This window comes from Rana temporaria, chromosome 7 (assembly GCF_905171775.1).
Source record: "Rana temporaria chromosome 7, aRanTem1.1, whole genome shotgun sequence".
In the NCBI taxonomy this organism is placed as follows: Eukaryota; Metazoa; Chordata; class Amphibia; order Anura; family Ranidae; genus Rana; species Rana temporaria.
In genome coordinates, this window is record NC_053495.1 from 38,037,746 (window position 1) to 38,058,102 (window position 20,357).

The 20,357-nt window shown below is 43.2% G+C and overlaps 1 protein-coding gene across 3 annotated transcripts in view; it reads left to right on the forward strand.

Moving 5' to 3' along the window:
* Window positions 1-5,631: 5,631 nt before the first annotated feature.
* Window positions 5,632-20,357, forward strand: part of ARHGEF3 (Rho guanine nucleotide exchange factor 3) — a 463,997-nt gene continuing 449,271 nt past the window's right edge. For 2 of the 3 annotated variants that reach the window (XM_040359243.1, XM_040359244.1), the window contains exon 1: window positions 5,632-5,816. In XM_040359243.1, coding sequence (XP_040215177.1) covers window positions 5,779-5,816 — 38 coding nt within the window. In that variant the 5' untranslated portion in view covers window positions 5,632-5,778. The remainder of the gene's footprint in view (window positions 5,817-20,357) is intronic. The other variant, XM_040359247.1, reaches the window with a different exon arrangement.

Consider the following 20,357-nt stretch of genomic DNA (forward strand, 5'->3'; position numbering starts at 1 on the left):
ATTGTTTAATCTTGGTTTTGCTATCTTTTTATTTTTTTATTTCTCTGTCTTTTCCCCTATACTGAAAGTTGTTTATTGTTAAATCAGTCATTTTCATATCCAATGTATCATTTAATGTCTACATGTATCTACAGAGCAGATTTACCAGCACTCTTTGATCAAGATCAAACCCCCCCCCCTTTTTGTGTTATGGAGAAATACATCTATACATTTTTTAATCTTTATTGACATTTTCTCCGTAGCTCTCCCATTAACCACAATCATTGTATTGGCTTGTTATTTATCCTCAAACCATGTTTTAGGTCTCCTTCTATATATCTATATATGTTTTTGCCATGCCTGTATTTGTTTTTGCCTCCACTGGTCTCCTTTTTTCATTATGCTGCTGTCTCTGTGCTGTATGGGCAATAGGGGCGCACGTTATAATGTGGGGAAATAGGCCCGGTCCCTGCTATTTATGTGACCCCATATGGGCATTGCTTGTTGGTGCTGCTCACTATCGTTTGGCTCCACCCATCTGCCTCCGATGGGGACATCCTTGGTGTGGCCCGGCCACTTCCATTCTGGCCTTCCCTCACCATGCCGCGCTCACTCATTAGTGTGTTCACTTCTTTTCGCCGCCGTTCACCGTTCGGTGACGACGGACTGACTGTCAGTGACCCACTCTAGTTCGTCATCCGCCTTGCCAGGTCTCCATCCCTGATCTAAGATGGCGCTCACTCTCAGCGCCGCCCTGTGACGTCATCCACCCGTCACTGACGTGCGCGTGCGTGGTATGCTTCGCCGCTGCTGGCGATCCATGACAGGGGATTTCAATTGTCTTCCCCCCTGTCCTCCCCCCTTGAAGTCCAGCACCTATCACTGCCCATCACTTCAGCCCACCCCCAGCGGCGTCATCAAACGCCTCTGTGGGAGGTATATAAAGAGATCCACACTCATGATCCATTCAATGGCTCTGCCTTGTCAGGGTCACTAGACTGCTTGGTCTTCAGATCTATCCGTGCTTTTTAGCTAACCTGTCAGCATTGAAGAGGTAAGTGGTGTGCTACTATCTTGAACTGTTCACCACACCAACAATCAATAATTTTTTCAGTTGTTTCCCTTTTATTCTAATACATATTACCTATCATTATATCTATAATTTTTTTTTTTTTTGTTTTTTTTTGTTTTTTACCAGTCTTCAACATTGGGGATTTTGTCCCACCCTTTGACCAATGGTTGTTTAACCATTTAGGTGCTGGATTTATCCATACGCTGATGCCAGCTTTATTCACTGGACCCTACCAACCTCATTAGGTATATATATATATATATTTTTTAGGATATTTTTTCTTTCTACTTCTTGCCATATCTGGCAAGTATAGTGTTCTTTGCATAGATTTTTTTTTTTTTTTTTTTTTTTTTTTTTTTTTTTTTATCTGTGCATGCATGTATCTGTCTGGAATTTTAGGGATCTATACAATTTACCCTATATATATTTAATTTCATCTATTCCCTCTCTTTTATACTGCAGCATCTCTTTGACGGCTTGTGTATGGAATAGTTCCAGTGGGGCTCTATGCCTACAGGTTTAATTTGGCTTTAAACTATGGCTGTTTATGCTTGGTTTTTATTACATGACCTTTGATGATCTTTGATCTCTGCGTGGTAAGTCTGCTCATGATCACCCTGATTTATTAGGGTTTCTGTGATCTCTGTATTATTCATGAATACTTGACATTATTCAATTAATTTTGTTCCTTTTCTATTGTTAATGATTATTCATTGTTTAAATTTGCTTATTGTCTGTTAGTATAATACTATCGACACGCCAATTATCTATACAAATAGTGATGATGTTGTTCTCTGCTTATCCCTTGTAGCCTTCCCTGTATATATGCTCCTGATGAAGCTTGTAGCGAAACATGTCGGGCAATTTCTAACAGGTCTGGGCGTTGCTTGGTTCATTCGAGCCGCTACATGATCACAAGGATCAACAATGTCATGTCTTAATTCTGTGAAATTTTGTATCATCGAATAAATTATATTTTTATCTACATCATTATTCTCTGTTATATTCTTTAATTGACACCGTTTAAAGTCCCTGGGTTTGTTACCCGATCCCCCCACCCAATCCTTTTTCATACGTTTCTATTGTTTCTTTGCTTTTTCATGCTATTTTGTAGTAAACCTGACATTAGAGAATCATAGTCTGGTGATCAGTTTTGCTCTGCAGGTTCCAGCTGTCTCAGGAGAATACAAGATCAGCTGAGAACATCCTGCATAGTGAAGGTTTTTACAAGAAGGTTCCAGTAACAGGTATTGGTCGAAGCTGGCTGTAAATAGCTGTTAGTAGGTAGTAGGAAGGAGGTAGTAGGAGGGCAGTAGTAGGAAGAAGGTAGCAGGAAGGAGGTAGTAGGAAGGAGGTAGTAGGAGGGCAGTAGTAGGAGGGCGGTAGTAGGAGGGCGGTAGTAGGAAGGAGGTAGCAGGAAGGAGGTAGTAGGAAGGAGATAGTAGGAAGGAGGTAGTAGGTGGGAGGTAGTAGGAGGGCGGTAGTAGGAGGGAGGTAGTAGGTGGGAGGTTGTAAGAAGGAGGTAGTAGGAAGGAGATAGTAGAAAGGAGGTAGTAGGTGGGAGGTAGTAGGAGGGCGGTAGTAGAAGGGAGGTAGTAGAAAGGAGGTAGTAGGTGGGAGGTAGAAGGAGGGCGGTAGTAGGTGGGAGGTAATAGGAAGGAGGTATTAGGAAGGTGGTAGTAGGAAGGAGATAGTAGGAAGGAGGTAGTAGGTGGGAGGTAGTAGGAGGGAGGTAGTAGGAGGGAGGTAGTAGGAAGGAGATAGTAGGAAGGAGGTAATAGGAAGGAGGTAGTAGGAGGGCGATAGTAGGAGGGAGGTAGTAGGTGGGAGGTTGTAGGAAGGAGGTAGTAGGAAGGAGGTAGTAGGTGGGAGGTAGTAGGAGGGCGGTAGTAGAAGGGAGGTAGTAGAAAGGAGGTAGTAGGAACGAGGTAGTAGGAAGGAGATAGTAGGAAGGAGATAGTAGGTGGGAGGTAGTAGGAGGGAGGTAGCAGGAGGGAGGTAGTAAAAAGGAGATAGTAGGAAGGAGGTAGTAGGAAGAAGGTAGTAAGAGGGCGGTAGTAGAAGGAAGGTATTAGAAAGGAGGTAGTAGGAAGAAGGTAGTAAGAGGGCGGTAGTAGAAGGGAGGTAGTAGGAGACAGTAGTAGGAAGGAGGCAGTAGGAAGGAGGTAGTATTAAATTATAGGTATTGGAATTTCCTTTCAAATTTGTCTGTTAGTGAACGTAACAAATACAAATTTATCCGAAGTCACAAATTATCCAAAATAAAGAATGCTGCATCTAAACAAACGGAAGGAAACTGAATAATAATAATAATAATAATAATAATAATAATAATAATAATAAATAACTATAATAATGATACAAACTTATTATTATTATTATTATTATTATTATTATTATTATTATTCAGTTTCCTTCCGTTTGTTTAGATGCAGCATTCTTTATTTTGGATAATTTGTGACTTCGGATAAATTTGTATTTGTTACGTTCACTAACAGACAAATTTGAAAGGAAATTCCAATACCTATAATTTAATAGTTAGTTATTTTTAGTTAGTTGTTTCAAATTTTTTGATTTTCGTTCTTTCTATGTTTCGGATTTTCCTTTCTTATTTTCGGATATTTAAATTTTCGGAAGGTAGTAGGTGGGAGGTAGTAGGAAGGCGGTAGTAAGAGGGCAGTAGTAGGAAGGAGGTAGTAAGAGGGCAGTAGTAGGAAGGCGGTAGTAAGAGGGCAGTAGTAGGAAGGAGGTAGTAAGAGGAGGGCCGTAGCAGGAGGGAAGTAGTAGAAAGGAGGTAATAGGAAGGAGGTAATAGGAGGGCGGTAGTAAGAGGGAGGTAGTAGGAAGGAGGTAGTAAGAGGGCAGTAGTAGGAAGGAGGTAGTAAGAGGACAGTAATGGGTAGGAGGCAGTAGGAAGGAGGTAGTAGGAGGGAGGTAGTACTAGTAGGATGGCAGCAGTAGTGGGGCAGTAGTAGGAAGAAGGTAGTAGGAGGGAGGTAGTAGGAGGCAGTAGTAGGAAGGAGGCAGTAGGAAGGAGGTAGTAGTAGGAGGGAGGTAGTAGGAGGCAGAAGGTAGTAGGAGGCAGTAGTAGGAAGGAGGTAGTAGGAGGGCAGTAGTATGAAGGAGGTAGTAGGAAAGAGGTAGTAGGAGGGCAGTAGTAGGAGGGAGGTAGTAGGAAGGAGGTAGTAGGAGGGCAGTAGTATGAAGGAGGTAGTAGGAAGGAGGAAGTAGAAGGGCAGTAGTATGAAGGAGGTAGTAGTAGGAGGGCAGTAGTAGGAAATAGTAGTAAGAAGGCGGTAGTAGTAGGAAGGAGGTAGTAGGAGGGCGGTAGTAGGAAGGAGGTAGTAGGAGGGCAGTAGTAGGAGGTAGTAGTAGGAAGGCGGTAGTAGTAGGAAGGAGGTAGTAGTAGGAAGGAGGTAGTACTAGTAGGAGGGCAGTAGTAGTAGTAGAAGGTAGTAGTAGGAAGGAGGTAGTAGTAGGAAGGAGGTAGTAGTAAGAAGGCGGTAGTAGTAGTAGGAGGTAGTAGTAGGAATGAGGTAGTAAGAGGGCGGTAGTAGGAAGGAGGTAGTAGGAGGGCAGTAGTAGGAGGTAGGTGTAGGAAGGCGGTAGTAGTAGGAAGGAGGTAGTAGTAGGAAGGAGGTAGTACTAGTAAGAGGGCAGTAGTAGTAGTAGGAGGTAGTAGTAGGAAGGAGGTAGTAGTAGAAAGGCGGTAGTAGTAGTAGTAGGAGGTAGTAGTAGGAAGGAGGTAGTAGGAGGGCAGTAGTAGGAGGTAGTAGTAGGAAGGAGGTAGTAGTAGGAAGGTGGTAGTAGTGGAAAAGAGGTAGTACTAGTAGGAGGGGAGTAGTAGTGGGGCAGGAGTAGGAAGGAGGTAGTAGTAGAAAGGCAGTAGTAGTAGTAGTAGGAGGTAGTAGTAGGAAGGAGGTAGTAGTAGGAAGGAGGTAGTAGTAGTAAGGCAGTAGTAGTAGTTGTAGGAGGTAGTAGTAGTAGTAGGAAGGAGGTAGTACTAGTAGGAGGGGAGTAGTAGTGGGGCAGGAGTAGGAATGAGGTAGTAGTAGGAAGGAGGTAGTAGTAGAAAGGAGGTAGTACTAGTAGGAGGGGAGTAGTATTGGGGCAGGAGTAGGAAGGAGGTAGTAGTAGGGTAGTAGTAAGAAGGCGGTAGTAGTAAGAAGGAGGTAGTAGTAGTAGAAAGGAGGTAGTACTAGTAGGAGGGCAGAAGTAGTGGGGCAGGAGTAGGAAGGAGGTAGTAGTAGGGTAGTAGTAAGAAGGCGGTAGTAGTTAATAGCTGCTAGTAGGAAATAACTGCAATAGGCAGAATCTGGAGCAGGTCTTTTTCCTAAAATAAAACCCTTTGTAGAACTTGTTTGTCTGTAAAGCTCCTCTCGCTGTGCCCCGGGCTGTCACCTTCCCCACAATGAGCGGAGTACACGATGAGTTGTCTCTCTCACCCCTGGACGTTGTATATATAATATTGGGAGTTTATAGCGCAGCTCATCCCGGGAAATGCGATGCGGAGAGTTATTGGGCGGGGTCAGCTGTCAGAGGAGGGCGGGGCGGTGCCAGCCGTTCAAACTGTGGGCAGAGTTACAGAACAGACTCCGAACGTTACAGCGAGCCGTCCATTGCCGGGACCGGGGAGAGCGGAGATTATAGGAGACGAAGGGAGACAGAGAGCCGGTGCGGAGCAGCCAGGGATCCCGGGAGCCCCGCGGAGCTGATCGCCACTTCCCATGCATCCAGGAGAGAGCCTGAAGAGTCCAGCTGAAAGGTGGGAGGAGCCACAATGTCTGTGCAACACCGCGTATACCTTCACCTGTACTACTCATCCCTTCACCTGAACTACTCATCCCTTCACCTGTACTACTCATCCCTTCACCTCTACTACTCATCCCTTCACCTGAACTACTCATCCCTTCACCTAAACTACACACCCCTTCACCTGTACTACTCATCCCTTTACCTGTACTACTCATCCCTTCACCTCTACTACTCACCCCTTCACCTGTACTACTCATCCCTTCACCTGTACTACTCATCCCTTCACCTCTACTACTCATCCCTTCACCTCTACTACTCATCCCTTCACCTGTACTCACCCCTTCACCTGTACTACTCATCCATTCACCTGAACTACTCATCCCTTCACCTGTACTACTCATCCCTTCACCTGTACTACTCATCCCTTCACCTGAACTACTCATCCCTTCACCTGTACTACTCATCCCTTCACCTCTACTACTCACCCCTTCACCTGAACTACTCATCCCTTCACCTGTACTACTCATCCCTTCACCTGTACTACTCATCCCTTCACCTGAACTACTAACCCCTTCACCTCTACTACTCATCCCTTCACCTGAACTACTCACCCCTTCACCTGAACTACTCACCCCTGCACCTGAACTACACACCCCTTCACCTGTACTACTCATCCCTTCACCTGTACCAATCCCTTCACCTGTACTCACCCCTTCACCTGTACTACTCATCCCTTCACCTGTACTACTCATCCCTTCACCTGTACTCACCCCTTCACCTGTACTACTCATCCCTTCACCTGTACTACTCATCCCTTCACCTGTACCAATCCCTTCACCTGTACTCACCCCTTCACCTGTACTACTCATCCCTTCACCTGTACTACTCATCCCTTCACCTGTACTACTCATCCCTTCACCTGTACCAATCCCTTCACCTGTACTCACCCCTTCACCTGTACTACTCATCCCTTCACCTGTACTTATCCCTTCACCTGTACTTATCCCTTCACCTGTACTACACATCCCTTCCTTCACCTATACTACTCATCCCTTCACCTGAACTACTCATCCCTTCACCTGAACTACTCATCCCTTCACCTGTACTTATCCCTTCACCTGTACTACTCATCCCTTCACCTGTACTACACATCCCTTCCTTCACCTGTACTACTCATCCCTTCACCTGAACTACTCATCCCTTCACCTGAACTACTCATCCCTTCACCTGTACTTATCCCTTCACCTGTACTACTCATCCCTTCACCTGTACTGCACATCCCTTCCTTCACCTGTACTACTCATCCCTTCACCTGAACTACTCATCCCTTCACCTGTACTCATCCCTTCACCTGTACTCATCCCTTCACCTGTACTACTCATCCCTTCACCTGAACTACTCATCCCTTCACCTGAACTACTCACCCGTTCACCTGTACTACTCATCCCTTCACCTGTACTACTCATCCCTTCACCTGAACTACTCACCCCTTCACCTGAACTACTCATCAGATCATCTAAATCACATATACCTTCACCTGTATCGCACATTCCATTACCTGTTCTGCACACATCACTTTACCAGGAGTACACATATCAATGGTATGTGTGGTACAGGTGATGGTATGTGTGTAGTACAGGTGATGGTATGTGTGGTACAGGTGATGGTATGTGTGTAGTACAGGTGATGGAATGTGTGGTACAGGTGATGGAATGTGTGGTACAGGTGATGGTATGTGTGTGGTACAGGTGATGGTATGTGTGGTACAGGTGATGGTATGTGTGGTACAGGTGATGGTATGTGTAGTACAGGTGATGGTATGTGTGGTACAGGTGATGGCATGTGTGGTACAGGTGATGGTATGTGTGGTACAGGTGATGGTATGTGTGGTACAGGTGATGGTATGTGTAGTACAGGTGATGGTATGTGTAGTACAGGTGATGGTATGTGTAGTACAGGTGATGGTATGTGTGTGGTACAGGTGATGGTATGTGTGGTACAGGTGATGGTATGTGTGGTACAGGTGATGGTATGTGTAGTACAGGTGATGGTATGTGTGGTACAGGTGATGGTATGTGTGTGGTACAGGTGATGGTATGTGTGGTACAGGTGATGGTATGTGTGGTACAGGTGATGGTATGTGTGGTACAGGTGATGGTATGATACAATCACCTGTACCGCACACATACCTGAACTATGTATCCCTTCACTTGTACTACATATAACAACTGCTCAGCATACCTTTACTAACACTACAAACATATTCACCTGCACCGCACATCTCCGCACTACACATACCATCACCTGCACTGCATATACCTTTGTCTTTTGCTGCACATTTCTTCACCTGTACCCCCGTCACCCGGTGCCTTCACCCGCTCTGTGCATATATTCACCAGCACAGCTTATCTTCAACTGACAGAAAAAAAGTGGTTTTGTATTGCTTAGCAACCAGACAGATTGTATATGATTTTGGAAATCTATTAGAGTCATTGTGACATTCCCAAATGAATGAGGTGGATCTCCTTGTAAGTCTTTGCACTGTTTAGTAAATGATGGACTTTTCTTGATTTCTTTGGTGAGATATTACAGAGCACACACCGCCATTCATATCAGATCCATCATAGATAGACTGATGATATACTTCATTAAATCAGTCTTCTACACAATAGCATCCTATAGACATCTTCTATACAATAGCATCCTATAGGCATCTTCTATACACTAACACCCTATAGACATCTATACTTTTAAATTCTATAGACATCTATATACATATTTTATACTGTAACATCCTATAGCAGTGATGGCGAACCTTGGCACCCCAGATGTTTTGGAACTACATTTCCCATGATGCTCATGAAACATCTGGGGGGCCAAGGTTCGCCATCACGGCCCTATATAGGCATCTTCTATTCAGTAACACCCTATAGACATGTTCTATACAGTAACACCCATTAGACATGTTCTATACAGTAACACCCTATAGACATCTTATATACAGTAACACCCTATAGCCATCTTCTATACAGTGACACCCTATAGACATCTTCTATACAGTAACACCCTATAGACACTTTCTATACAGTAACACCCTATAGACATGTTCTATACAGTAACACCCCATAGACATGTTCTATACAGTAACACCCCATAGACATGTTCTATACAGTAACACCCCATAGACATGTTCTATACAGTAACACCCTATAGACACTTTCTATACAGTAACACCCTATAGACATGTTCTATACAGTAACACCCTATAGACACTTTCTATACAGTAACACCCTATAGACATGTTCTATACAGTAACACCCTATAGACATATTCTATACAGTAACACCCTATAGACATGTTCTATACAGTAACTCCCCATAGACATGTTCTATACAGTAACACCCCATAGACATATTCTATACAGTAACACCCTATAGACATGTTCTATACAGTAACACCCTATAGACACTTTCTATACAGTAACACCCTATAGACATGTTCTATACAGTAACACCCCATAGACATGTTCTATACAGTAACACCCCATAGACATGTTCTATACAGTAACACCCCATAGACATGTTCTATACAGTAACACCCTATAGACACTTTGTATACAGTAACACCCTATAGACATGTTCTATACAGTAACACCCTATAGACACTTTCTATACAGTAACACCCTATAGACATGTTCTATACAGTAACACCCTATAGACATATTCTATACAGTAACACCCTATAGACATGTTCTATACAGTAACTCCCCATAGACATGTTCTATACAGTAACACCCCATAGACATATTCTATACAGTAACACCCTATAGACATGTTCTATACAGTAACACCCTATAGACACTTTCTATACAGTAACACCCTATAGACATGTTCTATACAGTAACACCCCATAGACATGTTCTATACAGTAACACCCTATAGACACTTTCTATACAGTAACACCCTATAGACATGTTCTATACAGTAACACCCTATAGACATGTTCTATACAGTAACACCCTATAGACACTTTCTATACAGTAACACCCTATAGACATGTTCTATACAGTAACACCCCATAGACATGTTCTATACAGTAACACCCTATAGACATGTTCTATACAGGGCCGTCTTTAATATGGTTTGGGCCCTGGGCAAACATTTTTTTTGGGCCCCCCTCCAGCTTATTTTGGGCCTGGCTGGTTCACATGTATGTTTTGGGCGGTCCTCATTTGTGCAGGCACAGCAGCCCATTGATTTGAATGGGCTGCCATGCCATTGTTTCCTGCCTATGGTTCCTTTGATCGCTCCATCTGTTACTTGGATGCCTTGAAATCCATTCTGCTTTTGCACCATGCTACTTACCTGCAGTTCTTGCACACACAAACGCACTGTGTTTTTAAAAGCGTGACCTAAACGTCTAAAAATGCAGCAAGTTTGACAGTGCGGGAACTGCAGATAAGTCACAGCAGACAGCAGAATGGACAGACAGTGCTGTATTTCAGTGCTTGATGGGCATAGGTGTGCCGTGTGCGCAGCCTATTACATGAGGCATGTGCTTTTCTTTGCAGGAAACGCAGGCATGGCGGTCCATTCAAATGAATGGGCTGCTGTGCCTGCGCAAATGTGGGCCGCCAAAACACATACATGTGAACCAGCCAGGCCCAAAATAAGCCCATCAAGCAGTTAAATACAGACAGTAATGCCATGTGCTCTGAGGCTTTACTCAGCCTGGACTGCAGGTCTGGTCTGTGATTTAAAGAGTTCCTCTATTTTACACATGGCATGGCATGGGGTCCCATGGTGCTAAAGCAGAATGGAGAGACGGTGCTGTGACCCCATGCCATGTGTAAAATAGAGGAACTTTTTAAAACACTGACCAGACCTGCAGTGAATCATCAAATATTATAAAGACTTTGGGCACACTCTACAGAAAACTTCTATTTACAATATAGATTAGCAAACAGTGACTTTCCTTTGAGGAGCAGAACATGAAGAAGTCAGCCTCGGGAAGAGCAAACTGGGGATGTTATAAAATCACATTCTAATTCACTTTTATATACAAGCAGCACCCAGTGGCAGGAAGGGAGAAGTGCACGTCTAAAGGGAAGCCAGGGGTGCTGTACATTTTAAAACACTGGGAAGGGAAGCAGTACTGTCACTGGCTGCGTGCCGCTGATGATTTTCAGCCTGATTTGTGGGCAGCAAAGGGGCTTAACGGGAGGCAGGGCCGCCATCAGGAATTATGGAGCCACTTACACAGCTTCAGGCATGGGCCCCCTGGAGCAGAGAACCGGGATACGGGGGTGCTGCCGCCTGAAATTGAGAAGCAGGGGGGGGCTGCCGCAAATATAGAAGCGGGGGGCCCTTTACAAAAAAAGAAATAAAAAAAGAAATAAAGAAAAAATATATAAAAAAAAGGGGTGTAGCCATCCGGGGCCCTGGGGACCTCTGGGCCCTTTAATAAAAAGGAAAAAAGAAATAAAAAATATATATAAAAAATATATTTTAAAAAGGGGGTTGCCATCTGGGGCCCTTTAATAAAAAGAAAAAAAGAAAAAATATATATAAAAAATATATTTTAAAAAGGGGGTTGCCATCTGGGGCCCTGGGCCCTTTAATAAAAAGAAAAAAAGAAAAAATATATATAAAAAATATATTTTAAAAAGGGGGTTGCCATCTGGGGCCCTGGGGACCTCTGGGCCCTTTAATATTATTTTTTTTAATAAAAATTAATTACAAAAAAAGGGGGTTGCCATCCGGGACCTCTGGGCCCTTTAATAAAAAATATATATATATATATATAAAAAAGAAACATTTATATAAAAAAAAGGGGGGGTTGCCATCCAGGGCCCTGGGGACCTCTGGGCCCTTTAATAAAATTATATATATATATATATATATATATATATATATATAAAAAAAAATAAAGGGTGTTTGCCACATGGGGCCCTGGGGACCTCTGAGCCCTTTAATAATAAAAATATAATATATATATATATATATATATATATATATATAAAATAATGTATAAAAAATAACGTTTTTTATAAAAAAAAAAAGGGGGGTTGCCATCCGGGGCCCTGGGGACCTCTGGGTCCTTTAATAATAATAATAATAATAATAATAATAATAATAATAACATTTATATATAATAAATATAATATAATATAATAAATAATAATTAATAGTATAATATAATAAATAATAATATAATAAATAAAGAAATATATAAAAAAAAAAAAATTTTATAAAAAAAGGGGGGTTGTCATCCGGGGCCCTGGGGAACTACAGGCCCCTGGGGACCCCCAGACCTCTAAAAAAAAATTGGCCCTTTAATTGGCCTCCGGGCCCCTGAGGACCCCTAAAAAAAATTGTCCCTTTTAATAAAAAATAAAAATATATAAAAAAAATGTTTTTTTTATTTAAAAATAAATAAAAAAGGGGGGTTGCCATCTGGGGCCCTCCGGGCCCCTGGGGGCCTCCGGACCCCTAAAAAATAAAAAAAAAAAAAAAAATTTTTTTTTTTTTTTTTTTAAAGGGGGTTGCTTTGGGCCCCCAACAGTGACAGGGCCCAGGGCACCTGCCCCATTTGCCCTGCGGTAAAGACGGCCCTGGTTCTATACAGTAACACCCTATAGACATGTTCTATACAGTAACACCCTATAGACATGTTCTATACAGTAACACCCCATAGACATGTTCTATACAGTAACACCCTATAGACATGTTCTATACAGTAACACCCTATAGACATGTTCTATACAGTAACGCCCTATAGACATCTTCTATACAGTAACACCCTATAGACATCTTCTATACAAAAATTTCTTATAGACAACCTAAAGGATCTCAGAAGTGTTCAGGTGCCATTTTGTGCTCATTAAAATTGATCGATGATCAAAATTAGTTTTCTTATTCTTTAGCAGATGAAATTTATTGCAGAGCCAGACTGCCTGCAATTTAATAAAATTGCAGAATATTCAAATATAGGTGATTTTGTCGATTGACATCGGTCAATTAATTCCTAATGTTTGTGGCCACCCTAAGGAGGCACCCCACACTATCCAGGCCATTTCCTTATTTACCATTAGAAGTGGGGAGAATAATATTGGAGACGGTGGTTTACAACCACTTTAAGGCTGATTTTGTACAGGTTTCGGTGGCCCACAGCCATCTGTGTGAATTCAGTATTATGCCTCGTACACACAATCGGATTTTCCGCAGACAAAGCGTCGTACTTTTGTCCGAAGGGCATGTGTCTGGATTTTGTCTTGCATACAAATGGCGCACAATTGTCGGCCAACAAACACGAACGTAGATGTACTACGTGGTTTTTATGCTCTTTAGCGCCACCTTTTGGGCACCTTCTGCTAATGTTGTGTTTGGTGGGCATTGCTTCTGAGCATGCATGCTTGTACTTTTGGACTTGGGTACACACGTTCAGAAGACCTGACAACAGACCGTTGTCCACGGAAAATTTTAAAGCCTGCCATCCAACATTTGTCCGCGGTAAATCCAACAATAATTGTCCGATGGAGCGTACAAACAGTCGGATTGTCGGCCAACAGTCTGTCAACACACAATTCCCCTGTCAAAAATCCGATCGTGTGTACGAGGCTTTACAGACTTGTTGCTATAGGTAATAACTTCTTCCTTCAGGAGAGATGAGCTTTAACCTCCTGGGCGGTGTTCCCGAGTCTGACTCGGGGTGAGATTTTTGGGCTAGGATCGGTAACCCCGAGTCAGACTCGGGCTTGCCTCGCTGGATGTACAGGGAGTTTTACTTACCTTGTCCCTGGATCCAGCGATGCCACCGCGCTGTGTGAGCGAGCAGGACCTCGCTCGATTCACACAGCGTCCTCCTGTGCCGCCGATCTCCGTTCCCTGCGACGTTACGACGCACGGGGACGGAGAACGGCGCCAAATTTAAAAAAGTAAACAAACACATTACATACAGTATACTGTAATCTTATAGATTACAGTACTGTATGTAAAAAAATACACACCCCCCTTGTCCCTAGTGGTCTGCCCAGTGTCCTGCATGTCATTTTATATAATAAAAACCTTTTTTTCTCCCTGCAAACTGTAGATTGTCCATAGCAACCAAAAGTGTCTTTTTATGTCAAAAATAGTTTTAGATCAGCTAAAAAACAGCGATAATAAATTATAATCACTTGCAGAAATGTGCGATAGCGATTTGTGGGGAAATTTGTCATAAAAAAAAAAAAATAATGACAGCAACAATTCTGCAACTGAGAAAATTTCAGTGATTTTGATTTGATTACATTATTGAATAATTTTTATTATAATTATATTATTATTTGTTATAATTATTTATAGTTATTTATTATATTATAATTTATAATTTTGTTTTTAAAAAAATGTCATACCCGGGATGCCTATTAGAATCTTGTTTGGTCAGATTTAAGTGAGTTATTTCTAAAAATCACAGGCCTACAGTATAAAACGCCAAATTTCCTTGCAAATAATGGTACCGCTTTCAGCACCTTTTTTCTGAAAGAATCATACCACCAGGGAGGTTAAAGCTAAACCCCGGGAAACCGGAGAGTTCTCCCATGCAGTAAAAATACATCCACACTGAAAGGGTTAAGTGCTCATTTAGACCTAGGGAATGAACCCAAGTCCTCCCCCATGGTCCTCATGTCCAATTCAGGACAATTTGTCATGTGTGTTTTTTTTTGTTTGTTTGTTTGTTTTACTGCATTTTTGGAGTAACACTATTCACTTGAATAGACTGCTCTCTGCTCCAAATCTTTATCAAAGTAGTTCCTGTAGCCAACTTTGAGCAAAACACACCCTTTTTTTGGTGTGTTTATGTTGTCATTGAGAATAATGGCACCCAAACACACGTTGCACGTTTTACCACGTTCTGGAATTGTGGGCATAATCCTGGGATTCTGCTACACCAAGATGTGAATAAGGCCTTAGTTTAGCTTCAAATTCATCAGTGCCCATAGGGGCAATTTATAAATCATTAATAGTTTTAAATAAGAGAATGCATTTTTCATTAAAAACAATATAAAACAATTAAAACAATGTTAAACCCAAAAGCAAAATGTATTATGCCAAAAGAAAAAAAGTTGTAAAAAACAGCTTAAAGCTGAACCAAACCTATCCTTTATAAGTTTATAGCCAAGGAAGCTGCTACCTGGACCTTTGTTTGATCTGCATTTGCCATAGTGCAGCACATGGGGTCAGTTATGACACCAGTCATTTGATGGCTTGACAGCTCAGTTGAGAACACAAGCAACTGTGATGCCTCGTACACACGACCGTTTTCCTCGACAAAATCCATCAAGAAAAATGGTGGCAGAGCTTCTTTGCCGAGGAAAACGGTCGTGAGTTCGTTTTTCGTTGAGAAAACTGTCGTGGATCTCGACGAGAAAAAAAGAGAACAAGTTCTCTTTTTCCTCGACGGGAGTCTCAATTTCCTCGTCGTGTTCCTCGTCGGGCTGGTTTACGACGAGAAACACGTTCGTGTGTATGCTTAGAAACGCGCGCATGCTCAGAAAAAAGTATGAGACGGGAGCGCACCTTCGGTAAAAGTAGCGTTCGTAATGAAGATAGCACATTCGTCATGCTGTAACAGACTGAAAAGCGCGAATCGTCTCTCACCAAACTTTTACTTAACACGCAGTAACATGAGATTAGCAAAAGCAGCCCCAAGGGTGGCGTCAGTGAAATCAAACTTCCCCTTTATAGTGCCGTCGTACGTGTTGTATGTCACCGCATTTGAGAACGATGAGATTTTGTCTTAACAGTGTGCATGCAAAGAAAGCTTGTCAAGATTCTCGTCAAGCCTGTCAAGAAACTCGTCGAGAAAAACGACATTTATTTAAGACGAGATTCTCGGTCGTGTGTACGAGGCCTTAGGGCCAGATTCTTGTAAAATCTGCGGCGGCGTAGCATAAGCCATTTACACTACGCCGCCACAACTTACTGGAGCAAGTGCCGTATTCTCCAAGCACTTGCTCCGTAATTTGCGTCGGCGTAGTGTAATTGGCCCGGCGTAAGGCCGCGTAATTCAAAGGGGGCGGCTTGTATTTAAATTAAGCGCGCCCCGCGCCAATCGAACTGCGCATGCACCGGGCGGAAAAATAGCCCAGTGCGCATGCTCCAGCTCACAACGGAAAAGTCGTATTCGCGACTACGGTATTTGCGTATACGGAAAAAGCCGACACTGACCCGACGCCATACTTAACATGGCATACGACGGCCCTACGTAAACTTGCCCCTCATATTAGCAGGGGCAAGTTTACGCTTACGTAAATGTCGTAAATTCTCTGCGTCGTCCGCGCGTACGTTCGGGAATCGGCGTAAATAGCTAATTTGCATGGACGACGGGGAAAAAGACGAGGCGACACCTAGCGGCGGGAAAAAAAAGTGCATTTAAGATCTGACAGCGTAAGAGCCTTACGCCTGTCAGATCTAATGGATATCTACGAGTAACTGATTCTAAGAATCAGTCGCATTGATAGGCCGGGCCAGATTAGGACTTACGACGGCGCAAATGGCTTTGCGCTGTCGTAACGCCTTTGAGAATCTGGCCCTATGTGTCCAGATCACCAGGTGAAAAAAAAAACAAATGCAGCCACCACATTTAGGAATTTGTATGCTGCAATATGTTACATAACATTTTAGTCTTTGAGTTTTAATACCGCTTTAATAAAAACTGGATTTGATTCAAGCAAGTCAATCATTGTCATATGATTGTATACAATATATCCATTTAGAATCCATACTGTCCGCCTTTGGATCTGCTGATTATACAGGGTGATTGTGTTGGTCAGTGGTGTAATGTTAAGTGGAGAGACAACTGGTGTCAGGCGGAGAGGGGGGGGGATGTGTTGTGTTAGACACAGATGAATTGTGTGCTAGGTACGGAATCCCCCCAGGGTATAACTGCTGTATTTCATAGTAATCATAGTAATTACATTATAATAAGAAGGAGATCCCACAGCATCAACTTCACAGATCTAATCCTACCAGCAAATTAACCTCTTCAGTTCCAGCCTGCATTTTCAGGCCATTTTCCAGTTTTAAAGCGGTAGTTCACCCTCCTTTCCATCATTAGACCATTAAATTCGGCATCGTAGCGCGAGCTACGGTATGCCGGTCTTAAATTTTTAATCCCCGTACTCACTGTGGTATCGCTGATTGAAGAAATCGACTCCCGCGGGGAATGGGCGTGCCTATGGAGAGGGAGGATGATTGACGGCCGGCTCTGGCACGTCACGCTCCCCGAAGACAGCCGGAGTAGGTCTCGGCTATTCACGACGCCTGCGCACAGGCTATGCGCAGGCGCCGTGAATAGCCAAGCCTATTTCGGCTATTTCCGGAGAAGCGTGACGTGCCAGGGCCGGCCGTCAATCACCTTCTCTCACCATAGGAACGCCCATTCCCCGGATTCTTCAATCAGCGATACCGCAGTGAGTACGGGCATAAAAAATGTAAGACCGGCATACCGTAGCTCGCGCTACGATGCCGAATTTAATGGTCTAATAAAAAAAACCTTTTTTTTTTTTTTTAACAGGGCGAACCCCCGCTTTAAGTTCTGTGATACTTTGACTGACAATTAACATTTTTGGTGTTATTGGATTTGTTTTTCCTTTTAAAACTGAAAAACAAAAACAAAATTGTTTAACCACTTGCTTCCTGGGCACATATACCCCCTTCCTGCCCAGGCAAAATTTCAGCTTCCGGCACTGCGTCGCTTTAACTGACAATTGTGCGGTCGTGCGACGTGGCTCCCAAACAAAATTGACGTCCTTTTTTTCCCACAAATAGAGCTTTCTTTTGGTGGTATTTGATCGCCTGTGCGGTTTTTATTTTTTGTGCTATAAACAAAAAAAGAGCGTACATTTTGAAAAAAACACAATATTTTTTACTTTTTGCTATAATAAATATCCCATTTTTAAAAAAAAACAAACATTTTTTCTCAGTTTAGGCCAATACGTATTCTTCTACATATTTTTGGTAAAAAAAAAAAATCGCAATAAGCGTATAGTGACTGGTTTGCGCAAAAGTTATAGCGCCTACAAAATAGGGGACATAATTATGATTTTTTTTTATTATTTTTTTTTTACTAGTAAGCGATCTGCAATTTTTTTGGGGGGACTGCGACATTATGGCAGACACATCGGACACTTTTGACACATTTTTGGGACCATTCACATTTATACAGTGAAAAGTGCTATAAATATGCACTAATTACTGTATAAATGTGACTGGCAGGGAAGGGGTTAACACTAGGGGCGAGGAAGGGGTTAAATGTGTAGCCTAGTGAGTGTTCCAACTGTAGGGGGAGGGGGGTGACTGGGGGAGGTGACCGATCTGTGTCCCTATGTAGAAGGGACACAGCATCTGTTTCCTCTCCCTGACAGGACGTGGAGCTCTGTGTTTACACACAGAGCTCCACGTCCCTGCTCAGTTACTAGGCAATCGCGGGTGCCCGGTGGCCATTGCAGCCGCCGGGCACGCGCAACTTGTTCCCAGTAAAGCGGCGCGCCCCCTAGCAGCTTTAAAAGACGAGGACGTCATATGACGTCCTGTCAGAACAACTGACCTACTATGCCACCGTCAATTGATGGCGGCTGGTAGATAAGTGGTTAAACAAATTCCTTTCGTCCTGTTAGGAAAATAAATAGCAGACAATTACGTAACCCCCCCCCCCCCCCCAAATAACCCCTTTTTGGAAAGTAGAAACCCCAAAGGGGTCTCATTTTGCCACACATTTTTGGAAAGGAAGAAACATGTCTTTGCGAGGGGAAATAACATGGTAATATGTTAAATGTACAGGTCAAACACAGAGGAGGGAATGAAGGGGTTAATGTAGAGGTCACTTCTAGTGGGTGGACGGAAATGAGGGGTTTAATGTGTAGGGTAAGGGAGGTGAGGAGTTTAATGTACACGTCGCATACTGAGAGAGGCTGGGGCAGCAAGGGGTTAAAAAAAAGCGGTCCCAGTGTCTGTGAAATGAAACCTTATGGATCAGCAGCTGCTTCAGATTCACCCATCATTTCCCATTTATAACACTATGGGGGTTATTTACTAAAGGCAAATCCACTTTGCACTACAAGTGCAAACTACAAGTGCAAAGTGCACTTGGAAGTGCAGTCGCTGTAGATCCGAGGGGGACATGCAAGGAAAATAAAAAAAAACTGCTTTTTAGCTTGCACATGATTGGATAATAAAATCAGCAGAGCTTCCCCTCATTTCAGATCTACTCATCAATTTATAGCGACTGCACTTCCAAGTGCAATTTCAAGTGTATTTTGCACTTGTAGTTTGCACTTGTAGTAAAAAGTGGATTTGCCTTTAGTAAATAACCCCCAAAGTTTCTTCTTCCTCTGTTGTAGGTAAACAGTGGTATGTGATCACTGTGATTGGCTATCACAACGATCACGTGGTACCGAGCCGCTCACATCAGCTCTGTGCACTATACCTGTGTATGAAGCTCTCCAATGATTGCTCGGTATACGGCAATTATTGGGCAGAGCGGCCGACTGAAAAGTTTTTCTCCAGCAGTGTTTATAAATGGCACTGAGGAAAATAACTTTCCACCAATCTGATGTTCTGATTGGTGGAACATTTCAAAATCTTCCCTATAACACTTTTTGAGGTCATGTCCAGTGTAAAGTCAACTTGTGTTTGTGTCTACCTGGCTTATACATTTAAAATGATCGAAAATGAAATGGACAATAAGTTTGAATTATTCCCCTTAGTCTGGGTTCACACATGTCCGGCTGCGGTTTGCAGTCTGGGGCGTTTTTTTTTCCTTCGCTACAAGTGCGTGAATTTTTGCTTGAATTCGCACCATAACCGGACCCAAAATCACACAGGATCCTTTTCAGAAACTGACTGCGGCCGTCCCAGACGTGTGAACTGGCCCCCGACCGTTTGTATGCTCCATCGGACAATTGTTGTCGGATTTTCCACCAACAAATGTTGAATAGCACGCTTTAGGCCCCGTACACATGACCGAACATGTCCGATGAAAACGGTCCGCGGACCGTCTTCATCGGACATGTCTGCTGGGAGCTTTTGGTCTGATGTGTGTACAGACCAAAATCCCCGCGGACAGAAAACGCGGTGACGTGGCGGCGACGATGACGCGGCGACGTTCAATGCTTCCCAGCATGCGTCGAATCACTTTGACGCATGCGGGGGATTTCGGCCTGATGGTTAGGTGTACTAACCATCGGACATGTCCGACGGACAGGTTTCCAGCGGACAAGTTTCTTAGCATGCTAAGAAACTTTTGTCCGCTGGAAACCTGTCCGCTAGGCCGTACACACGGTGGGACATGTTCGCGGAAACTGGTCCGCGGACCAGTTTCAGCGGACATGTCCGGTCATGTGTACGCGGCCTTAAAGTTATCCGACAACAAATGTGTATTGTCAGATTATCCGATCGTGTGTACGGAAGTCCTTCGGACAAAACTCCAAAGTGCGAACATGCATGCTCAGAAGCAATGCTAACCATAACACAACATTAGCAGAAGTTGCCCAAAGGGTGGCTCTACAGGG